The sequence below is a fragment of the Tamandua tetradactyla genome, chromosome 5, assembly GCF_023851605.1.
Source record: "Tamandua tetradactyla isolate mTamTet1 chromosome 5, mTamTet1.pri, whole genome shotgun sequence".
Taxonomy (NCBI): domain Eukaryota; kingdom Metazoa; phylum Chordata; class Mammalia; order Pilosa; family Myrmecophagidae; genus Tamandua; species Tamandua tetradactyla.
Window position 1 is genome coordinate 103,610,306 of NC_135331.1, and position 27,734 is coordinate 103,638,039.

At 44.8% G+C, this 27,734-nt stretch overlaps 1 protein-coding gene across 2 annotated transcripts in view; it reads right to left on the minus strand.

Moving 5' to 3' along the window:
• Positions 1 to 320: 320 nt before the first annotated feature.
• The window catches only part of CLIC5 (chloride intracellular channel 5), a 182,731-nt gene continuing 155,317 nt past the window's right edge, over positions 321 to 27,734 (minus strand). For both annotated transcript variants that reach the window (XM_077161967.1, XM_077161969.1), the window contains exons 5-6: positions 10,364 to 10,548; positions 321 to 4,565 (exon numbers count right to left, since the gene is read on the minus strand). In XM_077161967.1, coding sequence (XP_077018082.1) covers positions 4,398 to 4,565; positions 10,364 to 10,548 — 353 coding nt within the window. In that variant the 3' untranslated portion in view covers positions 321 to 4,397. The remainder of the gene's footprint in view (positions 4,566 to 10,363; positions 10,549 to 27,734) is intronic.

The window sequence follows — 27,734 nt, forward strand, 5'->3', positions numbered from 1 at the left end:
GCCACAGGGCACCACGAGATCTGGACATGAGTTTAGGCCAATCTTTTAAGGCACTGCTTAAATCACACTGGGACCATCACTGTTGGATCACTCCTACGTGTAACGGTAGATAGGAAATTTAAATAGGAGACATGAAGGGTGAGCAGTACAATTTTTTTTTTTTTTAACCTAGCCCATCTACAATGATAAAATTTTTACCCTTGCTAAGAAAAAATTCGTTTCACTGATGACTGGGACTATACTTTTTTTTCCTTCTGTACATTCTCATTGTCTTTTTCTTTTTATATTTTGATTTTCTAAATGAAGGGACATAACATTCCTTTATAATGAGAAAATAAAATAACCTTTATTTAGAAAAAAAGAATTATTTCATATTTGTCACTTAAAACAGCACAGGACATCTCTACCCCAATTAAGAAGCCTGATCATTACTTCTGTAATAATTGAAAATAAACCAACTTTATTTGAATCAGTCAGTATGAATCAAGAATGGGGAAAGAATTTATAACTGAGTCAGATTCATGAGGAAAGCAAACACTCAGGTATATCTCCATGAAAAGGCATTTTATACTTATTAAGGCTTGAAAGTAAATCGGGATATTTTATCACCACAGTTAAAGGTCTCAAGGGACTCAAGTAACGATCACTTGGAGTATTTAATAAAATGAAATGCTCTTCTTTTATAAAAGCCAGGCATCTTTTGCTGAGTTAGTAATCTCACAGACTTATAAAATGGAACAACCAGGTGATCAAGAAAGCAAAATCAAACAACAGCTGGATATTTCATATTTTAAATAAATGCATAGTTGATATTGTAAAATCACTAACTATACATAAAATATCTTAGATGATTGTATCCTTAAAACTATGTTTTGCCCAAAAAAACCAGATTACCCCTAGATTAACACAGATTGGCCCAAACCCTATAATGAGGCAATATATATACATATTGGGAGGTGAGGGAGAGGGGCATTGGATTTATTTCCTTAAATAATCTTTACTAAAACTATATGCATTTTGGATCCTATTTAATTATGAAATGAAAGCTGGGAGAATATTGCCAGAGGGAGAAGAAAATGTGTTCATGAGAAGAGCACAGGCAGGTTGATTCAGATGTGAGAGAGCAATGAAGAGGGGACAAAGGGCCTGTGTGCAAAATGCACCCTGAGGTCAGTGATGTGGTCACTTATGTCCTCCTGCATCGGAGCCAGGGTGCTCCAGGTGGAACAGCATACTTTTCTTTCCCTGATGCTTGCTGAAGTTTCTTTTCCATGTCATATAAAAAATAAGGAAGTGATCCCTTAGGAATCATTGAACTCAGTTTTCGCCATGAGTTAATGTTTCATCTTGCTCAAGAGGGAGACTCTGGTATTTGAGTTCTCTCTGCTGTTGAGGTGGCTCCTGGCCAATGCGTGGAGGGATATTCCCCAGGGCTATCTACCAGGTATCTGCTGCCTCTAGACCAATTCAATTTTAGCCACAGACTCGCACTGTTTTCTCATGATGGAAAACTCTTAGCCGGTAGACCTGTGCTTTCCTGACTCTACTTCCCTCTTAATTCTGTTTGCTCAGGCTCCCTTGTTCCTGGGAGTTTTACAACTTTGAGGTCTATTCCAGGTGTGGCCCATTTGGGGTGACTTAAGATGCTGGATATTGTCTGTCTGCAGAGTGATTAGTGTGCACAGATGCTATGAAGAACTTCTGTTGTTTCACTTGACAAATTGTAGAAAAAGCGAGCCAAGAAATCTCACTCTTGGCATGAACTCTTCCCAAGAAAAAGAGTCAGAGTCTCTGCTGGCCCCACCAGCACACGAAGTGAACACTGAGGACAGTGTCTCTGATACCCCTAGCATTGGTTCCTGGGACACCTAAAGACCTTGCCACGCTGGTTTCCAGAGAAATAGGCTTTGGCTGTTGCCAAAGCTCAGAAGATGCTGAAGGATCTGGAGAAAATTCTCTTTCAAAAAAAAAAAAAAAATATATATATATATATATATATATATATATACATATAATTGTGATTTTAAAATGCTATGATAACTTTGGTCTTAAGATTTTATAACTTTAAATCATCAGTTGCATTGTTTTTTAATTTACTGTTGAAATAAAAAATATTTGACTTAAGTATCCAGATGTGCCTTCCTTTTAAATGGTTATAATTGATCATGTAACTGCTCCCCCTCAATGCCTTATTATTATTTATGTAGAACTAACTCAATTATAGAAGGAACAACTGGAAGTAATATTGATTTGGTTCAGCTTGTTTGTTCTAAAGAATTACCAATTGCTGAAATCTGACTATGATATAAGAGTTCTTAGTATTCTGGAAACGCTGCTCCAGGTGAAGCTTCTCTAACTGGTGCTGCAGTCTGTGTTTTCCTTCCTGTGCTGTTTGTACTTCAAAGATGTGTTTCACAAACAGCACAACCGTGGGCCTCAGGAAAGGCTATTGCCTCTTGGGTTGTCTGGCCTGTGCTGAAAGAGCAGGGAAGAATGTCTGAGTACAACAGGATTTCACACTAATTAAAAGGCCTTTGGAATCATTCAAGATTTCATCCCCTAAAGGCCAGTTTGGGGCTTTTCCCCACAGTAAAAAGGACTGTTTCCTTACCTTTTAAAATATCTCAAGGGACAAAGTTTCCATGGAGCCCATGGAAAGGTTCCCTTAGGGTTGGAAATGAATCAACTCATTCTGCCATTTCAAAGCTCTCAGGCTTATAAAATGTCCTACTGAGAAATTTCTTCTTCCTCAATCAGCTAAAGGCAAGGTTCTACTTCCTCCCCTCTGCTCTGATCAATGGATCACTTTTTTCCTCTCAGATCCCTGGAGGCAGGTAGGTCCAGGGATTGCTTGGTTAGAATTTGTTGATGTTTCTATTCTGGAAAGGACCTGTGCTGTCCTGCCCTCGCTGAGAAATGAGCCAAGTCCGGGGGCTTTCCGGCACTCTGGAGCCTCACCCTCTACCAACAAGCAACATATAAGGAAGGATTGTTGAATGTGAGGCCTGGGGCGGATGGGTTTTCTCAGAGGGCGTTCACTGGGAGAGAGAGAGTTAATGATTAGTTCATTTTTCTTAGTTTCCTCTGCATAGGTCCCCAAGCTCAGGCTGGGTTAACTTTTAAGGAGGTGAAACTCAGGGAGAACAACCAAGGACTGAAATATTAGCTAAAAAAATGAATTATCTGTTTTCACCTGACAGTTGAGTCTGAAGATAGGAATAATAAACCAGAAGGGTACATATTTTTCTTTGAGTTCAAACCACATGGCAGCCCAGTCAGAAAAGTATGTGGACTTTTCTTCTAAGGCACTCCATGATCATGCCATCTTATCAGCCAGAAGCAGCTACCTGAAAGCACCCAGGCAGCAGATTGCACCCAAGAGAGACATGGAGAGAATGGAAAGAAATTTTTGGCCAGTTCTTGGGTTTTTCTCTAAGGTTGGTAGTTACACGACATCCCCAGTCCAAACTGAGATCATGAGAGAGAAGACGTGTCTAGAAGATTCCCAGGGAACATCAAACCTCATAAAGAGCTCCTTCATTTTCACCCATCTCTCTACTTTCCCCTGTCGCTTACCTTTTCACAGACCAAAGATCACTCATTGGTCAACATTGTCAAACTCAGGCACATAATCTCCAACAAAACAACTATTACTAAGCTAACCCAGGGCTGGTAAGACCCTAGGGGCCTTTTGGCATCAGCACAGCTCCCCCGTCCCTTCCCTTCCCAGTTACTCCCATTTGAAACTGCATGTCAATTTCCTTTCCTGGCAAGGCTTAGACAGCATGGAGAGCAGAGTCCGTGTCTGCCAGCCTCATATCTTCAGCACTGCCGAAGCCGAGAATGTGTCTGGAGCAATTTTCCAATCTGTCTACCGGTGCCCAATACGAGGAGTGTCAGAAAGTGGCAGCTGAAGGTGTTTGCCAGATGCTAAAATCCACAGCCAGCTCTGTCCTCTTCTGTTCACTTTCCAGTAAGAATGAAGGTGGCATTTGTCTTTGGCCACTGGAGTTACAGACAGGGTAGAAGAGGAGCTGGTGTTGTATGTCTTCAGTGCATCTGAGAAGAGATTTCGACATTGGCAGAAAGGTCCAGTGACAACCCTGTATGTGGGTTTCTCCAACACGGACCCCAAAGTACACTGAACTCAGCTCAGGCTGGAAGGTTGAGAGATGGACTGTCTCTATTATTTCTGCTCACCGGCTTCCTGTGTGATGAGACAGGCTATGGTGCTGACCTTCATCAAAAAGAGAGCAATCTGGAGTTCTGGTGATGCCAGCAAGATGTGGCCATGATCACGGAAGTTTCCACAAGGCATGAATCTGAATCTACGAAGCCAAAGTCCTTTGGGAGAGACCGCGTCCCTCTGCAGCAGGGAGGGGGCAAGGGGGCTGAGCTCACGACCGGCTGAGGCGCTTGGCGACGTCCGCGTAGGCCATTTCAATCTCTTTGTCCGCTGCACAGGTGTTGGTGAACTCGTCCCGGGCATAGGCGTTCTTAAGGTACCTGCGCAGACCTGTCATCTCGGCGGGGATATCATAATTGCGGTATTTCTTGGCCACGATCTAGGACAGAGGTAGCAGAACACAGATGCTGTGAATGTGCAAAACCAATCTCCGAGAAGGGGTTAGCAGTGGGTCCCCGTGTGTCAGGAAAACCCTCCATGTGTCACAACATACCATCGGCAAATGTTTACTATGCAAGAATAATATAAGGCAGTCCTGCCTTCTTATGATTTCATGCATTTCTTCAGTAAATATAATTTCCCCTTTTGACCTAGTGACTCCACTTCTAGGAATTTTTCCTCAGGATATATTCATGGATATGCACAAAGGTATATCTACATAAAAATGATCACAAGATCATTTTGAATAGTAAAAGTGGTACACAGCATAATGCCCAACGATAGGTGAATGGAGAAATGTATTATGGCACATAAATACAGCGGCATACTGGAAAGCTTTTAAAAACGATGTTGTAGAGGAAAATGCAGGGACATGGAAAACTCTTCAAGATAGATCATTAAGTTTAAAGGGCATTTGGAAAAATATGTATGATAACTAGAAGTATCTATATCAGTGATTTTCTAGTTAGTAGAATTATGGACATTTTTTTTCTTTTTTCCCTTGGTTTTACTTGGTTTTACATAAGCATTCTTATTTACATAATAATATATATATATATAAAACATAAAATTAAGTTAGTGCAGGCAATGGTGGCTCAGTAGCAGAGTTCTTGCCTGCCATGCCGGAGACCTGGGTTCAATTCCTGGAGCCTGCCCATGTCAAAAAAAAAAAAAAAAAATTAAGTTAGATGCTAGAATGTATCTGTAGGTTCAGGATATGCTGTGGGAGCAAACAAAGTGATTTCTGTTCTCTACATAATCTGCCACACTTGCAGCGTGGAGGAGAGTTCTGAAGAAGTAGTCTTTATGTTGAGAGAAAAAGTAGTATTGTGATTAAGAGCATGGGATGGGCTTTGCAATCCTGGTTCTATCACTTAACAGCTGTGTGGCCCTCGGTGGGTTTCTTAACCTCTCTGAGCCCCAATTTCTTTATCTCAAAAAATGGCAGTATTAATGGAACCTACTTTGGAGGAATAAATGACCTAATACACATAAAATGCACAGAGGGGTGCCTGACACATCATAAATCTCAGTAAGTATCACCTATTATTATAATCCAAGAGTCAGAAGAGGCTGCAGAGGTTACTGAGACCTAGCTTCTACCCACTGCACCCCACGGGGGACCAGGCAGTCTCTTAAATGAGGCTTCTCTAGTCTGGGCCAGCTTCCTGGGTGTGCTTCCTGTGCAACTAGCTGCACAAGGGCCTTACTCTTAGAAGGACCCTGCATGGTTTAATGTGCTGCTATTGCCATCTTGCAATTCTTAATAATTTTTAACAAGGGGCTCTTTATTTTCACTTTTGCATTGGGGCCTGTACATTAGCTGGTCCTATGTCTAACCCATGGGGCTGGGATGGGAGGAGGAAAGAATCCTCTATCTTCTGAAGCACTGACTTCTGAGCCCTTCCTCTACCTTCTTTGTGGAGAGGGCCCCAGACCATTGGCCATCATCCCACTCAGAGAAACCCCAAGTTCAGCACCTCTGATCTTTCATCTTTTTTTGGTGGCAGTGATGTACCGGGCTCCTCAGAGAGCTACATGAGGAGCTTTCACAGGACCTATCACGTGAAAAGCTCATAAACACGTCCACATACCCAAAGAGGATACATTTTTTTATCCTGCACATCCCATGTCAGATGTACTAATGTTCTAGTACAACATTAGCTATATTCCATTTTGAATCACAATTACTCTTTTACTATCTTTTCTCTCTGCCCTGGCTTGGGAGCAGTGTAAAGATCAGAAGCACAGCTTCTTCTTCATTTCTAATAGTAAGGAAAATAGCCTATGTTTACTCACCGCTATGTTTCAGGCACAGCACTTTGAAAGCCATTTAAATATCTAAACAACCCTATGAAAAAGGGGTCCATTATATTCCCATTTTACAGATGAGGAAAGTAGGCAAAGTGAGGTTAAATAAGTATGAATTCAATAGACAGTTATATTTCACTTTTACCAGCCTCAGTTGTCCCAGTGGCAGACAGGGTGCATCTAGTGCCATATGTATGAAACCACACGATTTTTAAAGACTGATGATCCTCAGCAATGAGCAAACTGAAGCCAGGAAATTAATTCAAACCATCATCTATCAAGTAATCACTAACATTTGCTATAGTCCCTGCCTTCTAATCTACAGTTCTTTCAATTTTGCTACATAGCCCTATGTACCTGATAAAGGAATCAGTCTACTCAGAATATCTTGTGTGCCAGTTATTAAGTTACTGTGGTTTATCTCCAAATTGACCCTTCTATTTGTTTCCTTGTGATACTGGGGCTGGGACTGTATAAGTCATACTTCTGCTTGGTCAGCTATTCCCTGTTACACACTGTGAAGAGGGGCACTAGAGAGAGTCAGCAAGGCTGGAGGAGAGAGAAGGGTCCTGCACCTTCCTGCTAGCTTCCTGTCCTGTCAGAGTCTCCAGGTCATCCCAGTAGCAGCAGCTGAGTCCAGTTTGCTATTTTGCCAACACTCACAGAACCAGCTGTATCACAGCCTCACAGAGAGACCAGCATACAAGCAGAGAGCCCTCGCTTCAGTAGCCTGGGTCCCAGCCTGGGGGGCCCCTCCTCTAAGCTCAGATCCCAGCACCTGTAAAGCGGCACCCCTGCCTCAGAGATTCAACTTTCAAACTCTGCAGAGCTCGTTACCTAATTTCTAAGTTTTAATCATCCCAACCTCTTCCCTTTGTTCCCTGAGTCCTGGGGGTGGTAGCTGCTACCTATAGTTGCATTCTCCATGGTCTGTTTTGCCTTCCCAGTTCTTCAGTACTTAGTTAAAAATCTTTAATATTAAATTCTCTTGGTTAAAATAACAGGTGGCCGTCAAAGAATCCCCCACCCCACCCCCCACCAAAGTTCTGTCCAGCCTAAGTACGACTAATAAGCAAAGGTGATGGAACCGGTGTCCTTTGGAAAGCACTCATGGCAACCAGATGCTGGAGCCAACATCCACCACTGATTCTCCTCGGTGCCCCCTCTGCCTGACCAAGCCAAGGTGAGGGCTCTTTGGGTTAGCCTAAAAGCCCCAGAGAAGAGACTATCTTGCCTAAAGAGCAAATGCAACCAAGGGAAGGAGCCAGAATTTGTAGTATGGCTGAAAAGGTCCCACAATAAGGTCACAGCATCTACCCAAAAGGATTTTTCACAATTACAGGCTGGTTAGATATAAATAGATAGAGCAGCCTCAAGTCTCTCTATGCTGAAATTCTTTTTTCAGATTTTTAAGGGATACAATATTAGCTCTTAAACAGGAGAAATGCAATTTATGAACATGCATTTGTATTTGTAGTTGTGTTTCCCTTCCTATTGCTTCAGGAGCTGAACATGGTCACACCAGAGGCGAGAGTCCTGAGGCTGGCTGCTAAAGGCCTTCAGAGGCCCTTCCTGCGCAGATCAGTGCTGCCCGCTTCCTCACGCGTTGGCTGGACCTAGGGAGACGAGACTAGAAGGGAACCAGACAAGGACAGCTCAATCCAGGCTTTCAGTGAGTGCCTGGGCCACAGCAGCTGAGCCTCCATGGATGAAGATGAACCCAAAAGCGAGCCAAAAGAGAACGAGAGAGGGAGAGAGAGGACGTATGCATGAAGCGCCGACGCTTGCAGGGACTTCTATGCTCATGTTCTGAATTTGCTCTTTCATATGAAAATAGTTAGCTCCCACAGCCCGGATTAAGTTTTGGCATCTGAAGCCAAACTGGAGGCCTGACTTGGCTCCCCCTTCGCTCTTTCTGAACCTCCGAGGTTTGCCAGGTCTCTGGGATCTGATAAGCTGGATCAGCAGAAATCCAAGATGACAAGAGGGAAGGCCCAGCCTTTGTTTCCTCACAGGCCATCCTCTCTCTGATCCCCAGCTTCTCGGACTGAACAACTCACTGAACTTCATCCAAGGGGAGGAGGAGGTTAATTTAGTCCCTTGGGACTGGAAGAAACCAGAATAACCATGGGCTGAAGCAAAGGGCCCGGTGATCTTTACCTCTTTCAACAAATAATTACTGAATGGATATCCAATGTTAATTGAGTAAGAGACAGGTAAAGAAGGAGGAAAGGAGGAAAGGAAAAGAAAGGAGAAGGTATATAATCCATATTCCTTCTATGAGACATGAGAAAAGTGAATTTCCAAAAGAGTAAGTGATTTGCCCCAGCTCATGCCTCTAATGCGTGCCAGGTATTGGACTAGAACTTGGCCTTTAGACTCTTAGAATGAGGCTCTTGCATCATATTACTGCTTCAGTGTGGCTGAACTAGAATCATCGTCCCTAAGGGTATCACTGGTTCATCAGAACAAGGACAATAAAGGATACGTAGGAGGAGAAAAGCACGCAGCAATTAATAACTCCAGAAAAAAATAGCTTGGCTGAACCTGCGATGACCATTGGATTATCCTCTAGCCCAAAGGCTCATTCATATTAACAGATATTTGTCCAGCCCATCAACACAGGCATGCATGATTCCCTCCCAGTTTCTAGGTTCCTCCTGGTGTCTGAGGCCTGTGAAAGCACAGGTGTGAAATCACCTGTGTGAAATCACACATGATTTCAACTCCAGCGTGTGTGTGCTCTCATTGGAGGCTTGGCTGCATTTCTCGTCCAGGGCCTCTGCTTAAAAAATGATAGGCAGGATGCTCTGGTAATAAATAAATCTGACTTTTTTCAGAGAGGGCAGAAAGAAGCTGGTAACTTAAAGACTCGTGCTAAGTGATCACACGGTCAATTAAGTATTTAGTAAAGGACCACCATGTACCCACTGTCATGCTTGGGGAAGGTCCTACCCTCACAGAGCCTACTGTCTGATTAAGATGATAAGATATAGACCTGTAAAAGCACAGAACAGTATAAGATCCCACTGCATTTTTCTCTAGAATAGCAGAGGGTCAGGAAATGATGTGAGAAGTATTAGTTTAGAGACTTAGGGAACTAGAGATAGTGTCTTCAAATAAGATGCAAGAAGGCAGCCCTGTTCTGTGTTGCCCGAGAGAACAGCGGGTAGAAGGGAGGTACACTGGGGCTTGAAATAGGGTAGGCTGTTATAATAATCAGGGCTGCCTAAAATGGTGGTTCTGGTTTGTTAGACAGAGGGCTCCGCATCCCCAGAAACGTGCATCACAGCTGCACGGGAGCCTATCCCAGACAGAGTAGAAAGCATCCAGTTTGGAGCAAGAATTGTATCAGATGACGTTTAGACTTCCCCTCCATCTCTCAGATCCCAAGGTTCATCGTACAGGAAAGGATTCTACTGCGCATTGCAGGTGTTCAGAGAGAACGTCAGGTTGCCGCTCACAGCCCCCATCTCCTCCCACGATGGAGACAACAATGCCCGCCTACCCCAGGGCACTGCGGGAGGGAATGAGGGGTGGGGATGGGGGCCGAGCACAAAACAACGTTTAGCTGAGGGCACATTTAATGGAGATGTGAGGGTAGGGGTGGCAAAAATCTATGAGGTAGAGGAAGGAAGGAAGCTTCGGAGTGATACGACTCTACAGCAATTTTTATATATTGAGCCTCTAGAATATGACAGGCACTTTCACACCATGTTTATTCTCCCAACAACCCTGAAAGTAAGCTTGAGAGGCTCTACAGCAGGCAAGCTGTAGAAGCTAAACTTGGGTCCTTGTCCATTTGACTTTGAACACAAGCTCCTGACCACCCTGTGGGCGTGCTCTTGGCCCCTGCATCCACGCAGGAGACCGGGGGCCGAAGCTGCAATTGCACCCGGCAGGCATCGGTAAGGAGCACCCTCTCACCTTGACCACATGGAGCTTGGGCAACAGATTGCAGTCGGCCAGCGTCAGCTCGTCCCCATCCAGGAACTTGCGCAGGGACCCCTTATCAGCGTCCCCGTGAGTGCTGGCATCGATCTCCTCCGGCAGAGGGGTGTTTAGGTAGTCATCCAGTTTCTTCAGAGCCTTAGTCAGGCCTCTCTCAAGGGCTGGCATGCAAGAGCAAAAGAAACGCCTTTAGCCGCTGGATGCAGCCACAGGTCTCTAGAGTGGAGAAGCCCGTCCTGACTCCTGTCTGGCTCATCACCCTGCCAGCTCCCCCAAATGGCAGAATAACTGACGGCCTTTAACATGCTGCAGAAGAGCCTTAAATGGCCTGAGAAAACAGACTCTAACAAAACAATGAGCACAATCAAATCCTTTTTTTCCCAAAAAATTATATAAACATAAAAATAAAAAATGTTAGGATATATACCAAAACTTTATTAGTGCTAATCTCCAGAGAATAAAATATTAGTCAACTTGTACTTTCTTATTTTGCTTACTTACATCTTGCCAATATTCCACAATAAACCCACTACATTAATTTTGCAGAAATAAAGGATTATTAAACAAATTTAAAAATTGTATGGAATTGTATGGAAGAGATACACACCGGGTTTTGTGACAGTGCCTTGCTAACCTAACCTGGAAAGGGAAGGAGGACTAGACAAAGCTTCCAGGAAGACAGACATAAGAAAAAGGGTAGCCCTGTTCTGTATTGCCCCAGAGAATCAATGGGTATCAGGAAGGCATATTTGGGCTCAATATAAGGAAGGTTGTTATACAAATATCAGAGGTATCCAAAATGGAAGGGCCAGCACATTAGGTAGGAGGCACCTCATCACCAGAAATGTGTGATCACAGCTGCATAGGAAACCTCTCATGGATACAATTCAAAGAATGAACACCCAAAGCAAGATAATATGGCCTAAGACTTTTACAGTCTTGCCTCAACATTTATCTATCAAGTAATTTATTTAGACAAAAGAGCAGAACCAAATACCCAAAAGAACACCTATGGGAAGTCACTATGCTATCACTCAGAGTTGTTCCACCCAGAAACTCACATCCATTCTCATTATAGAACATTAACATAGACACTTTCTATCTGAGCTCAGAGGACAACCATGGAGGAGATGGCTGGCTGGGTCACTGCCACTTCACCTGTGTCCCCAGCTCCCTCCTCAGGAGCTGCTTTTCCAGAACCTGGTTTAGAGCATGACACTGAGATAATGAGAGTCAGTCCTGATGTTAATTCCGGCAGATACAATGAGGGTGTTGCCTTCTGGAGGGAGAGCCGAGAGAACTGTACCCTTGTTCAAATTTTCCCAAATATGCCTTCTGTTAGCCACTCTGCACATAACTTGCTTTCATCTTTTCATAGAAGACCTTTTGTTTGAGACAATGGAATGACACCAGCCCAAGATAAATCAATTGAACACTCACTGGAAAGTCTGAAAACTGGCCGGAAGTTGCACATAGTTTCTCAATGCTTCCTTCTCTGGGTGTGGCATCTGAACTTGTGCTTCATCATCTGCTTTGTGTTTCCAGTTTGGGAGAACAGTGAGCAGGACTGGGAAAAATGCTTGCATTCCCCTTAGTAACTGTCTAGACTGCAATGGGATTACAGCCTATTCAAGAGCTACGCAGGAGGGTGAGTAGTGGACAATACTTATTATACTTCCCCACCCACACTGCCCAAGCCCTTGTGATTTACACTGGGCTTGTTTGCTTTCTCAAATCCCTCTCTCCCCATAACCTCAGTTAGGGAAAAATATCTCCATTATAATGGAGAAAGGAAAAATCAAATAGAGTATCTGTCAAAATTTGGCAAACTGACATCATCCAAGCAAAAGCGACATCTGATGGGAAATGAAGCATGTACTAATTCCAAATGCCCTGCAGAGGCCTGAGCAGGCTGTTGCAACTAGTCTGTGTCCTAGTCACTATCGTGAAATTTGGTGAAGGTCTAAAGCAGCAACTGAAGCTTCTCAGGCAGAGAGTTCCGCAGAAGATTCAACAATCTCTATAGTTATCCCTTGAGATGGAAAGATAATATTCGGCAGTGGGCGTGATTGTTGCCTTATGCCACAAGTGAGGCATTGCAGCAGTAATTCCTGAGGATGTCCCTGGTGTGTCAGCTTCGTCTCCTGTTTGCGTACTTTTGATCAGGAATGTGATGGCTGGAGTCAGTGACAATCATGATAGAAAGAGGGGGAGAAGAGGCTCTTGGGTCTGAGCCTGGGTCGGGGGTGGAGTGTGGGGGAGGTTGTGTTGATGGAGGATATAGTAATAGGCAGGGAAGGAGCCAAGGCTAGAGCTAACCCTGTGTTGGAATTTGACCCTGATTTGTGTCGACTCACTGTGCTGTTGGGTCCCTTCCAAGGCCCTGAAACTTTTTTTCCCAACTCCTATTTCTGATAATTTCATTGGCATCAGACTTCACAAATCCTGAACACGTCCTTCTGATAGCTAAGTACTTGTGTCAACTTGACTAGGTTGTTTGGTCAGGTAAGCACTGGCCTCATGGATACTGTGAAGATATTTCATGAGTTCAAATCATCAGTTAAGTTGACTGCGTCTATGATCAGTAAGTTGACTGCATCTACACCTACAAGGAGAGAAGTTTCATCCAATCAGTTGAAGGCCTGATTTCAGCAATCAGAAAGAAGAATGTTTTCATTTTCACATCAGCCAGACAGTTCCTCCTGATGAATTCACTGAAATCCTTCATCAGAGTTCCCAGCTTGCAGCCTGCCCTAAGGAATTTGGACTTGTTCATCCCCACTGTAGCATGAGCCACTTCCTATAATAAATCTCATAAAATTTACATATAATCTACCTATCTATATCTATCTATATATATATATCTATATATGGACGGATGGATGGGTGGATGGATGGATAGATATAGACAGATAGATAGATAGATAGTTGGTTCTTTTCGCCTGGAGAACCCTGTTTCCCTGAGCCTGACACTTACAAGGTGTGACCTTGGCCAAGTCCCTCACCTTCACCGAGCTTCAGCTCCACAGTGAGGATTCATTCAGATATTGTAGGGAAAGTACCTAATACAGCACCTGGCCCATACTCTGACATTAATCCATGGTAGCTATTGCTATTGTATTAGCACATGTGGCAGTCATTCTCTCTCAGTCCTCTACCCCATAGTCTTAGTATTCAGGAATATTCCTGAAAATTGCAAAGTGTGGAAGGGTATGAGAGATTCTAAGAAATACCAATTTTGAGGCCAAATCTCTCATGGGGGACATGAACAATCTGGAGCTTTGCTTCTGCTACTTATTCAATGTATAATCACAGACCCATCCCTTGCGCTCCCCTGAGATCCTCTTTGATGACAAGCCGTGCTGAGAGGCTCGGCCAGAGGGAGATAAATGCAACATGCCTGTGCTAAAGCATTGCTATGTCATCCAATAATAAATGCTAACACCAGAACATGCTCTGCCAGTTCTATTCTCTCCAATCTGCCAACTCTTTCCTTTGGCCCTGGCTCAGTCTGGCATCTGTAGAATTTAATTATCTCTTTCAGCTGACGGCACCCAGGTCATGAAATGAGTTCATGTTGAACTTTTCTGCTCTGGTAAGAGGGAAGGGGATGCAAAAGAAACCTGAGTGACAAGGAGATGGTGAAAATGTCACATGCAGTGGCCTAAATTCCTTCAGTCTTTGCATGTAAACCTCTCCTTCCAAAAGACTTCCTCTGAGTAGCAGGGCTAGGTACCCCTCAGATCACAGCAAGCAAGCCTGGGGCTAGGACACCCCAGGATCACTAACATCCTGGGAACTTGATGGATACTCAGTCCTTTAACTGCTTTCTTCCCCTCTCCCCATGAAGATTTATTCTGTACCACACACAAACGCACTGGGTAAAATATGTGATGAGGAAACAAGGGGAATAGTTCATAAATATTCTCAGCCATATGCAAACAATCTCAAATTTATTTTTCTCTTTTTTAAAGAGGAAAAAAAATCCACCCATTCCTTGATCACTTCCAGATTCACTGAGGTTGATATTACATAAGACCCAATATTGTTTTCTCATCGTAGAGAAATAATGACTTGGAAACGGCAATTTGAGCTAAGAAAACAATATACTCTTACCAGGGCATGGAGTCTGAATGGGGACCTGGGAGCCAAGACGTTAATCCAGCCTCCAGCAAGCTCTCGCAAATGCGGCTGAGCCTTAGTTTGCTGGCATGCTTCTGCAGCTGGGATGCTGAGAAGCCAACAGTCCTGCACTTCCCCAGGGGCTCAGAATTCACTCAGAGAGGAGCAGTTGTCAAAGGTGGTCTTTGAAAGACCCACAGCAGCTCTGTGCTTCCAGGTTGCTGTTCTCACGTGAGATTTTTCTCTAGCGAATGAACTTGCAGAGATAAGAACCAGTGTCTGCAGCCTGGATTTGTGCCCCTTCAACAACCCCATGGAGAAGGAGATTGAGGCTGCTGGGGACTGACCCCAGGCCCAATATCCTCTGCCCAGTTGTGCCCCTTTCACTGCTCTAATCCTGTTCCCCAGTACGACCAAGGAAATTCACTCACCAGATTTCTAAAGTAAGTCAAGGATGTTTATGCCACCTATATTAAATTCACAAGGAACCTATTGAGATGGGAACTATTACGCATCCTCATTTAAGAGACAAAGAAACTGAGTCTTAGATTTACCCAAGGTGTGCCCGAACATGCGTGTGCACGCACACACACACACACACACACACACACACCTGGGTCCTTAAACCATTCAAATATCCCTGAGATGTACAATGAAAATGGGCCTTGTTTTTACTGCTGTGGTCTTTCTTAGGAGTTCCTAACCCCAGGGTAGTGAAAAAACAACTTTAATCTATTCTGGATTACAACTTCATCTGATGTACTAGTCTTAATGGTCCCTTCAAAGAATTTTCCATCTCTTTTGCATAAAAATGCTCAGTTTCTGACAGCCTCCTTCTGCCCTGCTCTTCTCCTTGGATAGATGGGGGACGGGGCTCCTGTGACCGCATGGCACTGGGGAGACAGGGCTCCTGGGATATGTGGGATCAGAAGCTTTGTGACACTAACACAGGTCCGGCTTCTCAGTTAAGCTGCACTTCCATTTCCCTTCCAGATCAGTCATTTGGAGTTTGATTCTGGGATGGAAGACAGCATGGGGTGCGGGGATTGGACTGCTTCCACGGCAGTGTATCCCCAAAGCAGGCCTTCCTAGACTATTCTACTAACTCGATTCCCCTGCTCTCTCTTTTCCTTCATCCCCAAAGCCCCTGAGCCAGAAGTAGGTGGGCTTTTCTTTGAGAAAGGAAACGGACGGACTATTCGACAGAGAGAAACTCAAGGAAAGGAAAACCCACCCCTTCTGGCTCCGCAGCAGACCTGCTGGCCTAGAGACACAGGCAGAGGGGCTATCTCCTCCGCGTCTTGGGGGAACTCTAGGAGCTGAGCCTTCCAGGCTAAAAAGGACAGATAAAGGAATTTAGAAATTCTTAAGACAACAGTTGACTTTCTTGCTGAAAATCCTATTTTGAATATCAGAAGCCGAATATTGAATTCCTTTTTTCTTGGAGAATTACTTCTGTAGAAATCCTAATCTCTCCTGGGGCGGAGGAATGCCTGGGGCCTATTAGAACCAGGTATTTAGAGAGGCAAAACAGAAAAGTGAGGGTTTTTTTTTTCCCCCAAAATATTAACCCTTTTACACAAGTTAGGAGCAGAAGCAGGATTTTAAAAGAGGGTTGTTGGATTCCAAAACTGAAGCTTCTTCCACCCTGCAAGCCAGCCTCTGGGGTGCCAAAGACTGTCCCAGCTTCCTTTCCTGCTGCAGAGCTTTCTCACATATCCATATTCCTCTGACAAAAGTTTGGTTATATTCCTCATGTCCTGGCTTCCAGCTAATTTGATAACATATTTGGGTCCCACAATTCATGGCTTGATCTTACCTGGATTCTTGGTACTTTCAGGATCTAGGAATTATCTGAGTAGAGAGTATACCTGGTGCTTCAAATAATTTCTCAGCAACTAGGGTCAACTCTGTCAACCCTTAGAGCAAATGCTGTCACTTTGTCTATGTGACTAATTCATTTGGGTTTTGCCTCTTAAGAAGAGAGAAGTAACAAGATACTGAGAAATACTTGGAGGGGCTGTATCATGTTTTCACTTTTCATCTCCTCATTTGGGATCTTGTCGATAAAACCTAATGATGCAAAAACAGACTATAAAAAAGCTATGATTCGATGAAGGACACAAGCAGAGACTTTACTGGCTGTATTTTCGCAGGAAGAAAATACAAAGATGGCAATACCCTGTTGACATTTGGTAGCTTAAAACATGAATGAGAATGTGATGAGAGCAAAAAAATAAGCATTTAATATCACCTCTCCCTCGCCTTTGGATCCTTTCTTTCCACATCCAGGTATGGAAGAGGAGAAAGTGAAAGAGGTACAACTGCTCTACAGGAGATACCCAGAATGAAAATACGGAGGGGCCTTAGCATTATCGTTGCCCAAGGAAGTTACTGGGGGTGAGGACAAGAGGAGATGCAGGCCAGGCAGACAGACGTAGCTGTTATCATAAAGAGAGCAATCTGGAGCACACACAAAAATGTAGCGTAAGGGGATTTTTAGAAAGTTAGGGTGCATAATGTGCATTGTAATCCCCTCTCTTTTTTTCCCCAAGAAACTTTAGGTAAAGAGCTACGTTGATCTTTCAGGTGTAAGCAATAAAGTCATGCGGCTTTTCTCCATTGCAAAAGACCTCAGAGGGAGAGCAAGACAGCCCAGGTAGAGCTGGGTTACATAAAGTGAAGGGCCAGAGCAAGGCAAAACTATAAGGCAGGTGGAAACTTGGGTCCCTTGTCTCTGACCCACAGTGGCCCTTCTAGACCGCATAGCAGGTAAGGGAGGGGCTGATCCACATGACCTCTTTGCCTCTTAAAGCAATAACTACACCAAGTCCTTAGGCCACTGATGCATAGATGGCAGGAGGGTTTTAGAAGATGGAGGCAGGGCTTGCTTTGGGGTTGATGGGCCCTTCCCTGCTGAGCCTGGGCTGTCTATGTTCCCATGTCACTGGAGTGATCAAGGAGGTGTCTAAAGTCACGCAGGAGAGAAACTCTAGATCAGGGGTGTCAAGGAACCCTGAAGCAGTCTCCTCCTCTGAGAGACTTGTTATAGTTGACAGACATAGTTAGACTCCCTGCTCTGGTGTTCAAGACACTTGGATTTGCATCCTGCCTCTGGTTAACATGTTCATAGATTGCTTTTAAAGTACTCTCTATGGTTTCTGATGTGTAATACGACTTAATAAAAAGTAGATATTATTATGGCTGCAGAACCTTAAGTGTCTGTGAAGATGGGAGGGAAGAAGATAGTGAATGAAAGACAAAAGAGCAAGCCATCAGCTCAAGGCAGAAGTTCAAGGTCTGAAGTGAGGCTTATCTGAACAGCCTAGAACTTGTCAGGACCACGAAGCAACCTGGAGAGTTCAGTGATGCTCACTGTCTTGTTTTTGGCCCACATGCTCGTGAGCCAGAGTTCCCTGGAATCATCTCCTTGGGTTTGCTGTTGTTCTCTCCAGCCAACAGGGGCGTATCCAGCTTTCTGGGTCTGATGCTTTGGAAGATTTATGTCCACCTTTAGCATCAGACCAAGAACACTTGGCGTCACAGTCAGAGAAAAGGATACTCTTACTAGCCCTGGCTGTGAAAGACCCAGGGGCTCACACATGGGAAGCAATTCCCAGGCCTCCGTTTCTGAGTACTGGTGAAAACAGGAGGGACAGAAAGACATACAGCAGTTCATGTGAAAGCAAAATTGCAATAGTGACTTCAACAGATTCCCTACTGGTTCCTCGTGCGGGTGAGAGAAGAGTCTGCTAGGCATCCTGCTATGGCCATTATTTATTTGTTCTCAAAGTGATTTGCCTTTGAATGGGAAAGTGCATTAAATGATAAACTCCTATGGCTCCTTCCAGTAACAGGCCGGTAAATGCTTCTTTGCTCCAAAGTCATGATTTAGGTATTACTACAATAATGGGCTGGGATCTCCACCCTTTCCTCGGTGGAGAGAAGCACCGGGTGAAAGGGGACACTCTATGGCAGGTTTCCAAGGTATTCGGGACTTTTCTTTGAGGAAGACACCATATTCTCTGTACAGCTTTTTCCCTGAGCCCCTATAGGGGATCCCTGTGACCATGATTTTTTGATACCATCCCACAAGTCAATCTTTTTTTTTCATGGGCAGGCATCAGGAATCAAACCCAAGTTTCGGGAACGGCAGGCAAGAACTCTACCTGCTGAGCCCCTGTGGCCCGCCCATGTCAATCTTATATATGGCCTGTGTTAAGAACTATTTTACCCATACCAAAACACACACACACACACACACACACACACACACACACACACACACACAAACCTATTTTTTTAAAAAAAGGCAAGAACCACTGGCAATTATTTGGCTGCGCTTAAAACACCAGCATGGTAAAGTATTCAGGACAACATCAGTGTTTTGGACATATTCATATAATACGTTTTTAAAGTATGAAGGGAGGTAGGTATAATATATACAAGTCCAGAATCTGATACTTTTCTAAAGCTCCTAAAAGCCACAGTTAAATTTGAAGAGAAAGGTTATCATTTAGGTCTTCAAATTTAGGGTTCCTGTTTTGTATACAGTTATGTACCATGTAGGCTCCCAAAATGTTTATTATTAACAGTAGGAGGAGAGAGAGAGAGAGGGAGAGAAGGAGAGAGAGAGACTCTGAATGGAGCCAGCCAAGAAGGAAACTGCCAGGAGAAAATGTGTTCCTGATTTAAGGAACCCAGCCCAGACCCGAGCGACGGGACGGTGGTGCCCCCTACCGGCCTATTCTTAAGCAAAGAAAACTTTTCTGCCTCTTCCACAGTGAACGTGTATGTGTGTTTTCTATTAGGCTTTCCAGAAACTCATAAATGGTTGTAAAACCCATTGTGCTAATAGAAGGAACGACATAAATGCTGACTGAAGCTATTAATGTTGGTTGTAGTTTATGGAGCAGACTGAATCAGGCTGAAAACTGTGAGTATTTTATGGTTCCTTTATAACAGGTTATTTTTAAGTATCAGGCCATCGATTACATTTAGTGCTGAGTTCAAACATTTGGAATGAGCTGGTCAAGAGAGATTCTTTCATGGGCATCTGTTTCAGCGTTTAGACCCAGAAACTTCCATTACTTTCTCTTCCTCCAAGCACTTAGGCTGAAGCGATTTAGCCACACTTTGCTGTGCTTCATCCTCAAGCAGCCATACCTTTTCATATTTGATTTAAAGACTTCAAATATACTAAGTCGCCCCTCTGCCTCCACAGCTCTAAATTTCAATAATTACTGATTTGGGCCATTTTGTGAATAGCCTACATATTCTGCTCCCGATGTCCATTCTTCCAGTCATTCATCTGTGGCCCATGTTTGGAGCCCTGGGTTCCTCATGGATTGCTGGGGGAAGACTCAAACACTGGAGCTGGGGGTTGTTGCACTATCTAGGAAAATAAACAGGGATGACACTCAATAAGTACATGTTTGGCTTATGAACTGATTTGATCATGGTTTCTGAAATGACCTCCTCTTGCTGAAAAACTCAGCACCACAAGCATTTTACTAATCGGATTATACCAGGTAAATCCTGAACCTGGAGGGCTCAGCCTCTGCAGAACATCAGTGCCTTCTCCCTACCCCACATTATTTGACAGTCCCTTCCAACAAGAAAAAGTTAGCATGGCCATAGTCCAAATACCCCTAAAGAGAGGGATGGAAAGATCAAAGGTGATGGTGAAGTTATACAGAGAAGATAGGATTTAACAAATGAGTATGATTGCTGAATCATTAAACCGATACCTCTTTTAGTCTCCAACATCTTAGAGCAGCCAGAAGTAAACATCTAAAATTGTAGAATTGTAACCTATGCCAAACTCTGATATCTGTTCTACAACTAATTGCAGTGCTGTGCTTTGAAATGTATTGCTTTTATGGATATGTTACTTTCCACAAAAACGAAAAAAGTGTCGATTGTGATGATAAAAGAATATTTATTCCTTCTAGCCTTCTATACACTGGGGCAGCTAGAAGGAAAAACCTGAGAGGATGGTATGGTAGCCCATGAAAAACTCTGGGATCTGTCCTGTAACTACTTGTTGAAGAGTGCTTTGAAAACTGTTGCTCTTGTTGTTTCATTGCTTTGTATATATGTTATACTATACAATAAAATGTTAGAAAAACCCACAACAGATTATATCGAATGCGTGATATGTGGTCAGGAGCACAGACCGTGGGGTCAGCTCCGCGGGTCAGCTTCTAGCTCTGCTACCTCCCAGCTCGGGCAGGCTGATTACCTTTCCTGTGCCTCAGTTTCCTTGTGTGTAAGGCGGCGACCTTAACCAGGCGCATCTCCTAGGGGTGCTGCGGTGAGGCACGCGCCAGCCTGCAGAGGCGCCTGGCGTGCAGTTAGTGATGATGCTGATGTATAAGAATCAGAGCAGACGAAAGCGTGAATAAGTTCTTAGGAGTCAAGGAGCAAAAAACGGCTCTTGCCTTTGGTTTTGCTAGATAAATATTGTGCTTGACTCGTCCTCGGGCCTGAGGAAGTCACCCCAGACGGATTATGCAGAGTTTTGTCTTGTGTTTCACAAACGCTGACATTAACAGTGATATTCAGCTGGTCCTTTCGTTCTGACTCTGTCGCCCTAACCACAGTTCCGCCAGAGTAAACCTTCTTCCTAACAGTCGTGAAATGCGGCAACTTGAGAGGGTGAGTTCGGTGGGGGTGGGAGGCGGCGGAGACTTTTGCAGAATTCCCCAGATACGCCGCAGCATTACCAGGACTCGCCCCTGCTCAGTGCCTCGGGTGCCCTCGCGTGCCACCACACTGGGTGAGTTTGGGGGCAGAAGCTGTCCACTCTGTTCTAGTTCATACAGCTTCTACTATGTGAGTTTCGCATCTTCTAAAGTTTGAAGTAAAAGTGTAGCAAATTAAGTAGAAAATGTTATACCTCTGGTTCCTAAAATCTAGGTGTGGTAATGGTTGAGATTTGACCCACTCCAAAGGAGGATGAGAGGCAATGCGTCTTGCTTTGGCATGGCTTATCACCCTTAGTAGAAGTGAATTATAGGCAAGAAACTACTCTGCCCTTCTTTATTACTAACAGAATTCATTTTTTGGTACTGAATTCGTGTTTGTTTAAATAATGAGTTATTTAGTAGGTTCTAAAGAAAGGGGAGGGCCCCTAAAATCATGTAACTCCATATGCCTCTCTATGCTTAGGTAACTGGCTTCCTCACATTAGCTGATCTACAACAGTTCCCTTTCTAAGGATAATGATAGCATTTGCTCTCTCGGGGTGGTTGAAGGGATTCCATTTGTTTGGCCTGGGATGCCCTCTTGTGGGTTCCAGCCTCTTTTTCATCAGAGCCAAGAGAGGGGCACAGGTGACCACCAACCTGCACCTCTCTGTCAGGAGACACAGGGAGAACTGAGGCCGAGGCCAGAGGTGGGCGAAGTGTTGAGTAAGGCTTGTCTTTGACGGTCTAACAATGGAGACAAGCAATGAGTAACTGTCAGCGCAGATGTCAATGGGCACGTGACTATCAAGGTTAGAACCCGAGGAATCACGTGGTTTGAACACCCAATAAAGGACTGGAAGAGTGCCAAGAAACATATTCCTTGCCGTGATCCACATCACGAAATGCTTTTTCGGTCAGGGTTGCCCTCTAGCTGAGAGAACACTAGAATTTAGCCTTCTGTGTTTTTTCTTTTGACTCAGTGATTTCACCTTTAACACCGAATACAATTTTCTTTTAATGTAGTTATAAAAACAAGGTGAAAAGAAAAAATACCACTTCAACAAACACCACCATAGTGGCTGTCTTGGTGAGGGGAACGGTTCAGGTTGTCCCACTCTTTTATGAATTGGTTCTAAATGAGATTATCTTTTTTTTTTCCACCATGAACCTTGATTTAATATAACAGAGGCTATAAAAGCTGTAGTCACAGTTGTCGTCATAGGACATCATAAACTTTAAATGAGGATTGGAAAGTTACAAATAAATGTAATCAAGAGAATGGAAAGGCCTGTAACATGTGGCAAGCTTAGAAACTAGGAGCTCTACAGGCTGTGACAGGAAGCAGCTTGAAGGAAATGCCCTTGACCCGGATAAGCCCTCTCCACATCTCACAGGTAGAAGAGCAGATAGGGTGGGCGTGTCTTGAAGTATTTGGGATGAGGGTCATTCATTTCAACAAATGTTTATGAAGCTCCTACTTTGGGCCAGACCCTGAGCTGGGCTCGGAGGATGATGGTGATGATGAATGAGCCATTCTCAGCCCACGACATGGAGACAGCTGCCTAGAACCTGCTCCCCTAAGGGACGTCTGGGACCAGCTGAAGTAAACTGTCCCGGAACTGCCCAGGAACTCTCAGGCCCCAACCCAGACCCACTGCAACAACCACTACATTTCACAAGACCTCCAGGGGATTCACACGGACCTCCAAGTTGGGAAAGTCCGGGTTTGGATAACAAGACAGACAAAAAAGAAGTGCTACTTTGCCTGTAACTCTTTAACATATGGGTCTCTTTAGCTAATGAGGCTGCTCAGGCTAAACCCATAAAGATGCTTGAAGGAGGTTGGGGACCTTCTGAAAGATAGCTCCATAGCACATTTTCAAAGAAAACTAGAGATTTTAACGTCAAAGGTTTGCATAGCACTTTTTTTTCCCCCAGCAAATTATCCCCTCAAAGCTGCTGATGAATTCAGAATACCAGATTGCATTTAACCGCAGGTCTCAGTTCCTAGGTTTTAGTAATATTAGTTTGTAGCGAATGGGTTTAAAAACTGAGAAAGGCCAGGGTTGCCCTGGCCCAGTCATTTCATCGGCTCATCCTTTCTGAAGGGTTTTTCCCCTGCTTCAGCTTTTCCTTGTATGCAATGGACAGAATACCACCTATTCTGTCTGGGCAAGATAGTAACAAACTTGAAAAGGAAGGTTTGTGATTTGGGTGTTTGAATTTTATATATTGCCCTTTTCAGCCCCAACTCTACCAAGATTGGGGGAACCTCTTCTATCTGTCAGTTTACCCAAAGCCATTCTCCACTGGGAGTCAATGGAGATGTGGGGTCTTTTTTTCTCAAAGCGATGTTTTAACCAGAAAGAAGGGGTTCCTGGGGGTAGTCTTCATATATAAACCAACTACATACTCCTGACTGTTACAAACACAATGAAATGCAGACACACACCCAAGTACACACGATTGTGCTGCTGTGGTCTAAACACCACGTGCTTAGCACAAAGCTGGGAGACACGTGAAACGTCCCATCAATAATATAACTTCACATAATGTGTGTAAGCACATTTCTTTCCTGACTAATTGATACATGTGCTTGTTTATGTAAGGAAGTATGTGATGGCCTCTGCCAGTACATGGCAGAACACATGCAAACTGTGTGTACAGATGTATGTATATATACATACAGAGAAAAAAAGAGAGAGAGAGGTTTAGCTCCCATGTGAAGACTGCACAAAGACCAGAGGTATCAGTTACACAGGAGGAGGTAGCAGTAGTGAGAGATGGTAAGGAGCGATTTAACTTGTATTCAAATTAGTCATTTAATGTTCCTTTATTCCCCAGGTTTTGATCTGACTCCAGGCCAGGAGAATGCATTCTGGTCAGACGGCGGGAAATTCCACCCCATGGAATGGTGCTGGTGGTCTCTGCTCGCCTCCAGCCGGGACACCCACGCAGCACAACACCCGCCCATTCCACTAATGAATGCGCCCACCCACGCAGGACCCACCTTCCTCTTTCCCCTTCCTCCCTCCCCCTCCCTCCTCATGTCTGCCCCCGTTCAACGTGCCACACCACCACCCACCGCCATCCTTATGACTGCCCAAGGATTCATTTGGGGGAACAAAATTTGTTATATTACAAATTGCAAGCATCCCACCTCAATAATGAACCAAATCAAAGACTCTCTGGGGGACACCCCTGGGCAACTCCTGGGAGGTGCTAGAAGGAACTATTCTCCCCTTTCCCTCCCTCCTGCTAGCCCCAAGGAACCTCCAAGTAGGAGAAGACACGCAACTATGCAGGATGCACCAGACCCTGGAGATTGGGCCCACCGGGCTGAGGTTATTTGTTTTTCTTCGCAAGAATGCTAATCAAAGCAAAACTTCAACCCAACAAACAAGCAAACAGAATACCCCGAGTTGGCCGTTTACATGCAGGGGTTGCCAAGAAAGGCAGCCTGAAGGGTTCCTTTATGATCGGAGGCGTTTTCTGAAATGAGAGGGCAAAGGCTGCTTTATGAGGAAGTGGCAAAACAGTCACGTCGTTATCCTCACTGCTGCGGTGTCCGCTCAGACCACCCGGAGCCCTGGACAAGATAACAGCCCACCGCGGGGACTGGAGGCCTCAGCCCAGCTCTTCCTGGGAACCAGCCGTCCTGGACTGGGGCCGGCTGTCCTGACAGAAGGGACCTGAAGGCCCGCTGCCACCTCAGTGAGTCCTTTCTGAGGCAACATCCACACTGTTTTTAACAAGTTGCCTCGGTTTCCCCGTGGGGCCCTGCCCCGCGTTAGGCCCAACCCCCCACCCCACCCCACCCCGTCCGCAGAAGCCTCCCCTCCTGACGGCCCACCAGGGCACGGGGATGAGGGCTGGGGAGGAAGAGGAGAGGGAATTAAGCGCCTTGTGATTGAAGTGGCTTGCAATAATAAACACACACGCTCCCTTTTAAACGTGCTCACCACATCCTGGCGATCTGGAAAACGTGCTGCACCTCGTCTCCCCGCCGCCCTCCTCCAGCCCGCCCCCCACCGCCCCCACCCCTTGCCCCTAGCAGTTGACGTTCATGATACTTTGGATAGAAGTGCCAGGCCTTTGATATTTAGGGGCTTAGTTCTGGGCTAACAGCCTTCCCAGGCCGCTTTGAATCCTTTTAAACACTTTTCGACTTTAGGTCAAGGAAGTTCATAAAAGTAAAGACTAGGGGTGGTAGAAGGAGGAAAAGGAGAAAGAAGCAGTTGGAGGCACTTGTCACCAGGCAGCCGGTGGCCTCTGGCAGAGGCATCAGGGTGGGTACACCTGCCCTTCCTTCGGTGGGGGTGGGGGGGACAGGTAATGTAAGGTGGCTTCGAGCCCCCAAAGGAGACATGGCTTATTCAGGAACCCCTAGCAGAGCCTGAGGAATAAGGCAGCCCCCACAGGCGGGAAGCCCCTGGGAAACCTAGAGGCTGCTTTTGCTAAACTGCTCAGCCCTGTCCGGCGCGGCCTCGTCCGCCTGCCAGCAGAGGGCAGCACGTGCCTCCACATCGAGCAGAAGGCTGCGCAAGATGCACCAAAGAGCCGACCCCAGGCACTTGGGGGAGGGCGAGTGAAATTAACGCAGCAGTCTTAGATAACACTTACAGGTGCCTACTGTGTGCCAGGTACTGCCCTAAATGCTTTGTAGGCTTGGATTCATTTAATTAACATCGCAATACTACGAGAAGGGTCACCGTCACAATCACCACATCCCAGGAGAGTGGGCTGAGCCCTACTGGAATTGAGAGAACTTGCTGCTGGAGCCTCAGGCTACACACAGAGGTGGGCAAACCAGTCCATGGACCAAATCCAGGCTCCTGCTGTTTTGTATGGCCCTCAAACTGAGGCTTTTTTTCCTACATTTTTAGATGGTTATAAAAAAATCACAGGCGGGCCGCGGTGGCTCAGCGGGCAAGAGTGCTTGCCTGCCATGCCGGAGGACCCCGGTTCGATTCCCGGCCCCAGCCCATGTAAAAAACAAACAAACAAACAAAATATAATAAAACAAGAAAATGTTTAAAGATGTTTCCCTTAAAAAAAAAAAAAAAAAAAATCACAAAAACAATACTTTGTGACACTTGAAAATTATGTGCAATTCAGACTCCAGCATCCACAAATGAAGTTTTGCTGGAATACAGCCAGATTCATTCATTTACGTATCATCTATGGCCACTTTCCTATTCCAACAGCAGAGGTATATAGCCCACCAAACCTAAAATGTTTACTATCCGACCCTTTACAGAAAAAGGTTGCAAACCCTTGACCTAAGAGATAAGTGGCACCCACTTTCAGGCAAGAGGGACAGGGGGCAGAGCTGAAGTTTTACTGGATGTCGAGTTAGTTTCACTACTCCTGAGGGATCTGGAAACACTGTTGACCTGGAATCCTTTTCTTTCCAAAAGGGTAGCTCAAGGTTCGAGCAGAAGGGAGGGTTTGACACTCCACTGTATAGCACCAAGAAGTTAACAGAATGCTAGATTTGGAAATGACAATGGGAACTGCTTATCATATTTCATCAAGTCTAAGATCCACATTTTTCACGCTGACACCTCTGAAATCAGGTTACGTCTTACAGTGGAAGGCTTGACACAGTTTTAAGTGAAAGCATGTTTTGTTTCTTTGTGGTACTCTGAATAATAGTGTCTTACAATCCACAGCATCTTAGATTAGGCAGTTCCTTCCTCCAGAGGTCTAGCCCTCTGTAACGGGAATGTCACTTCTTTAGGAGGCAGCCCAGATTTAATTATAAGTGTCTTTCTAAAACTGAGCTGAAGGCTGGGAGCTTTAGTTTTCTGAACATCAAATGGAGATGATCTTGCTTAATATAATTGCTTAAGGGGTCTAGTATAGTAAAATCTATAGATTTTACTAAAGGGGGCTTATAGATGTCACTAAAAGGGAGCGAGTGAGTGGAATATGCAGGGAGGAAGGCACCTTGACCACGTGGGGTGGGGGGCGGGAGCAAAGCAGGCTGCAGAAGGAATCTGTGTGTCAGTGTGGTTCAGCTAAGCCGTCTAGGAAATGAAAGGCCAAGATGAGCTGGTGTGGACACAAACCACTGAGAACTTGGCAGAGAAAGAAAAATCACTAGGGCTACAGCTGGAGGCTAATGCCATGGGAGTTGAGGTGATGGGAGGACTGGATTCTTTTGCCACCGGGGTCAGCCAGGAGCATGGCCTTCTGCAGGAGGTACCTCTTAGAAGAGAGGGGACAGAAGGATGTGACGATCTGGGACTGAATGGAGAAGACAGGGAAGAAGGCAAGGCGAGCACTGGTGCTGGAGTGCCTTTCCTGCCTTTCGTAAGGGCTCTAGGAGATGATGAAGGGAAAAACGGAGGCAGGAATGAGAGTAATTGATGTTTTGATAATAATTGCCACAATGTAGTTTCAGTCACAGGCCCATCAAGTAGAAATTACCATTCCAATTATGAGATGAGCTCACTGAGGTTTCCAGCATAACTTGAGAGTCTTCTTCCAACGACATGCGGCCATGAGTATTAATTCTCCCAGAATAA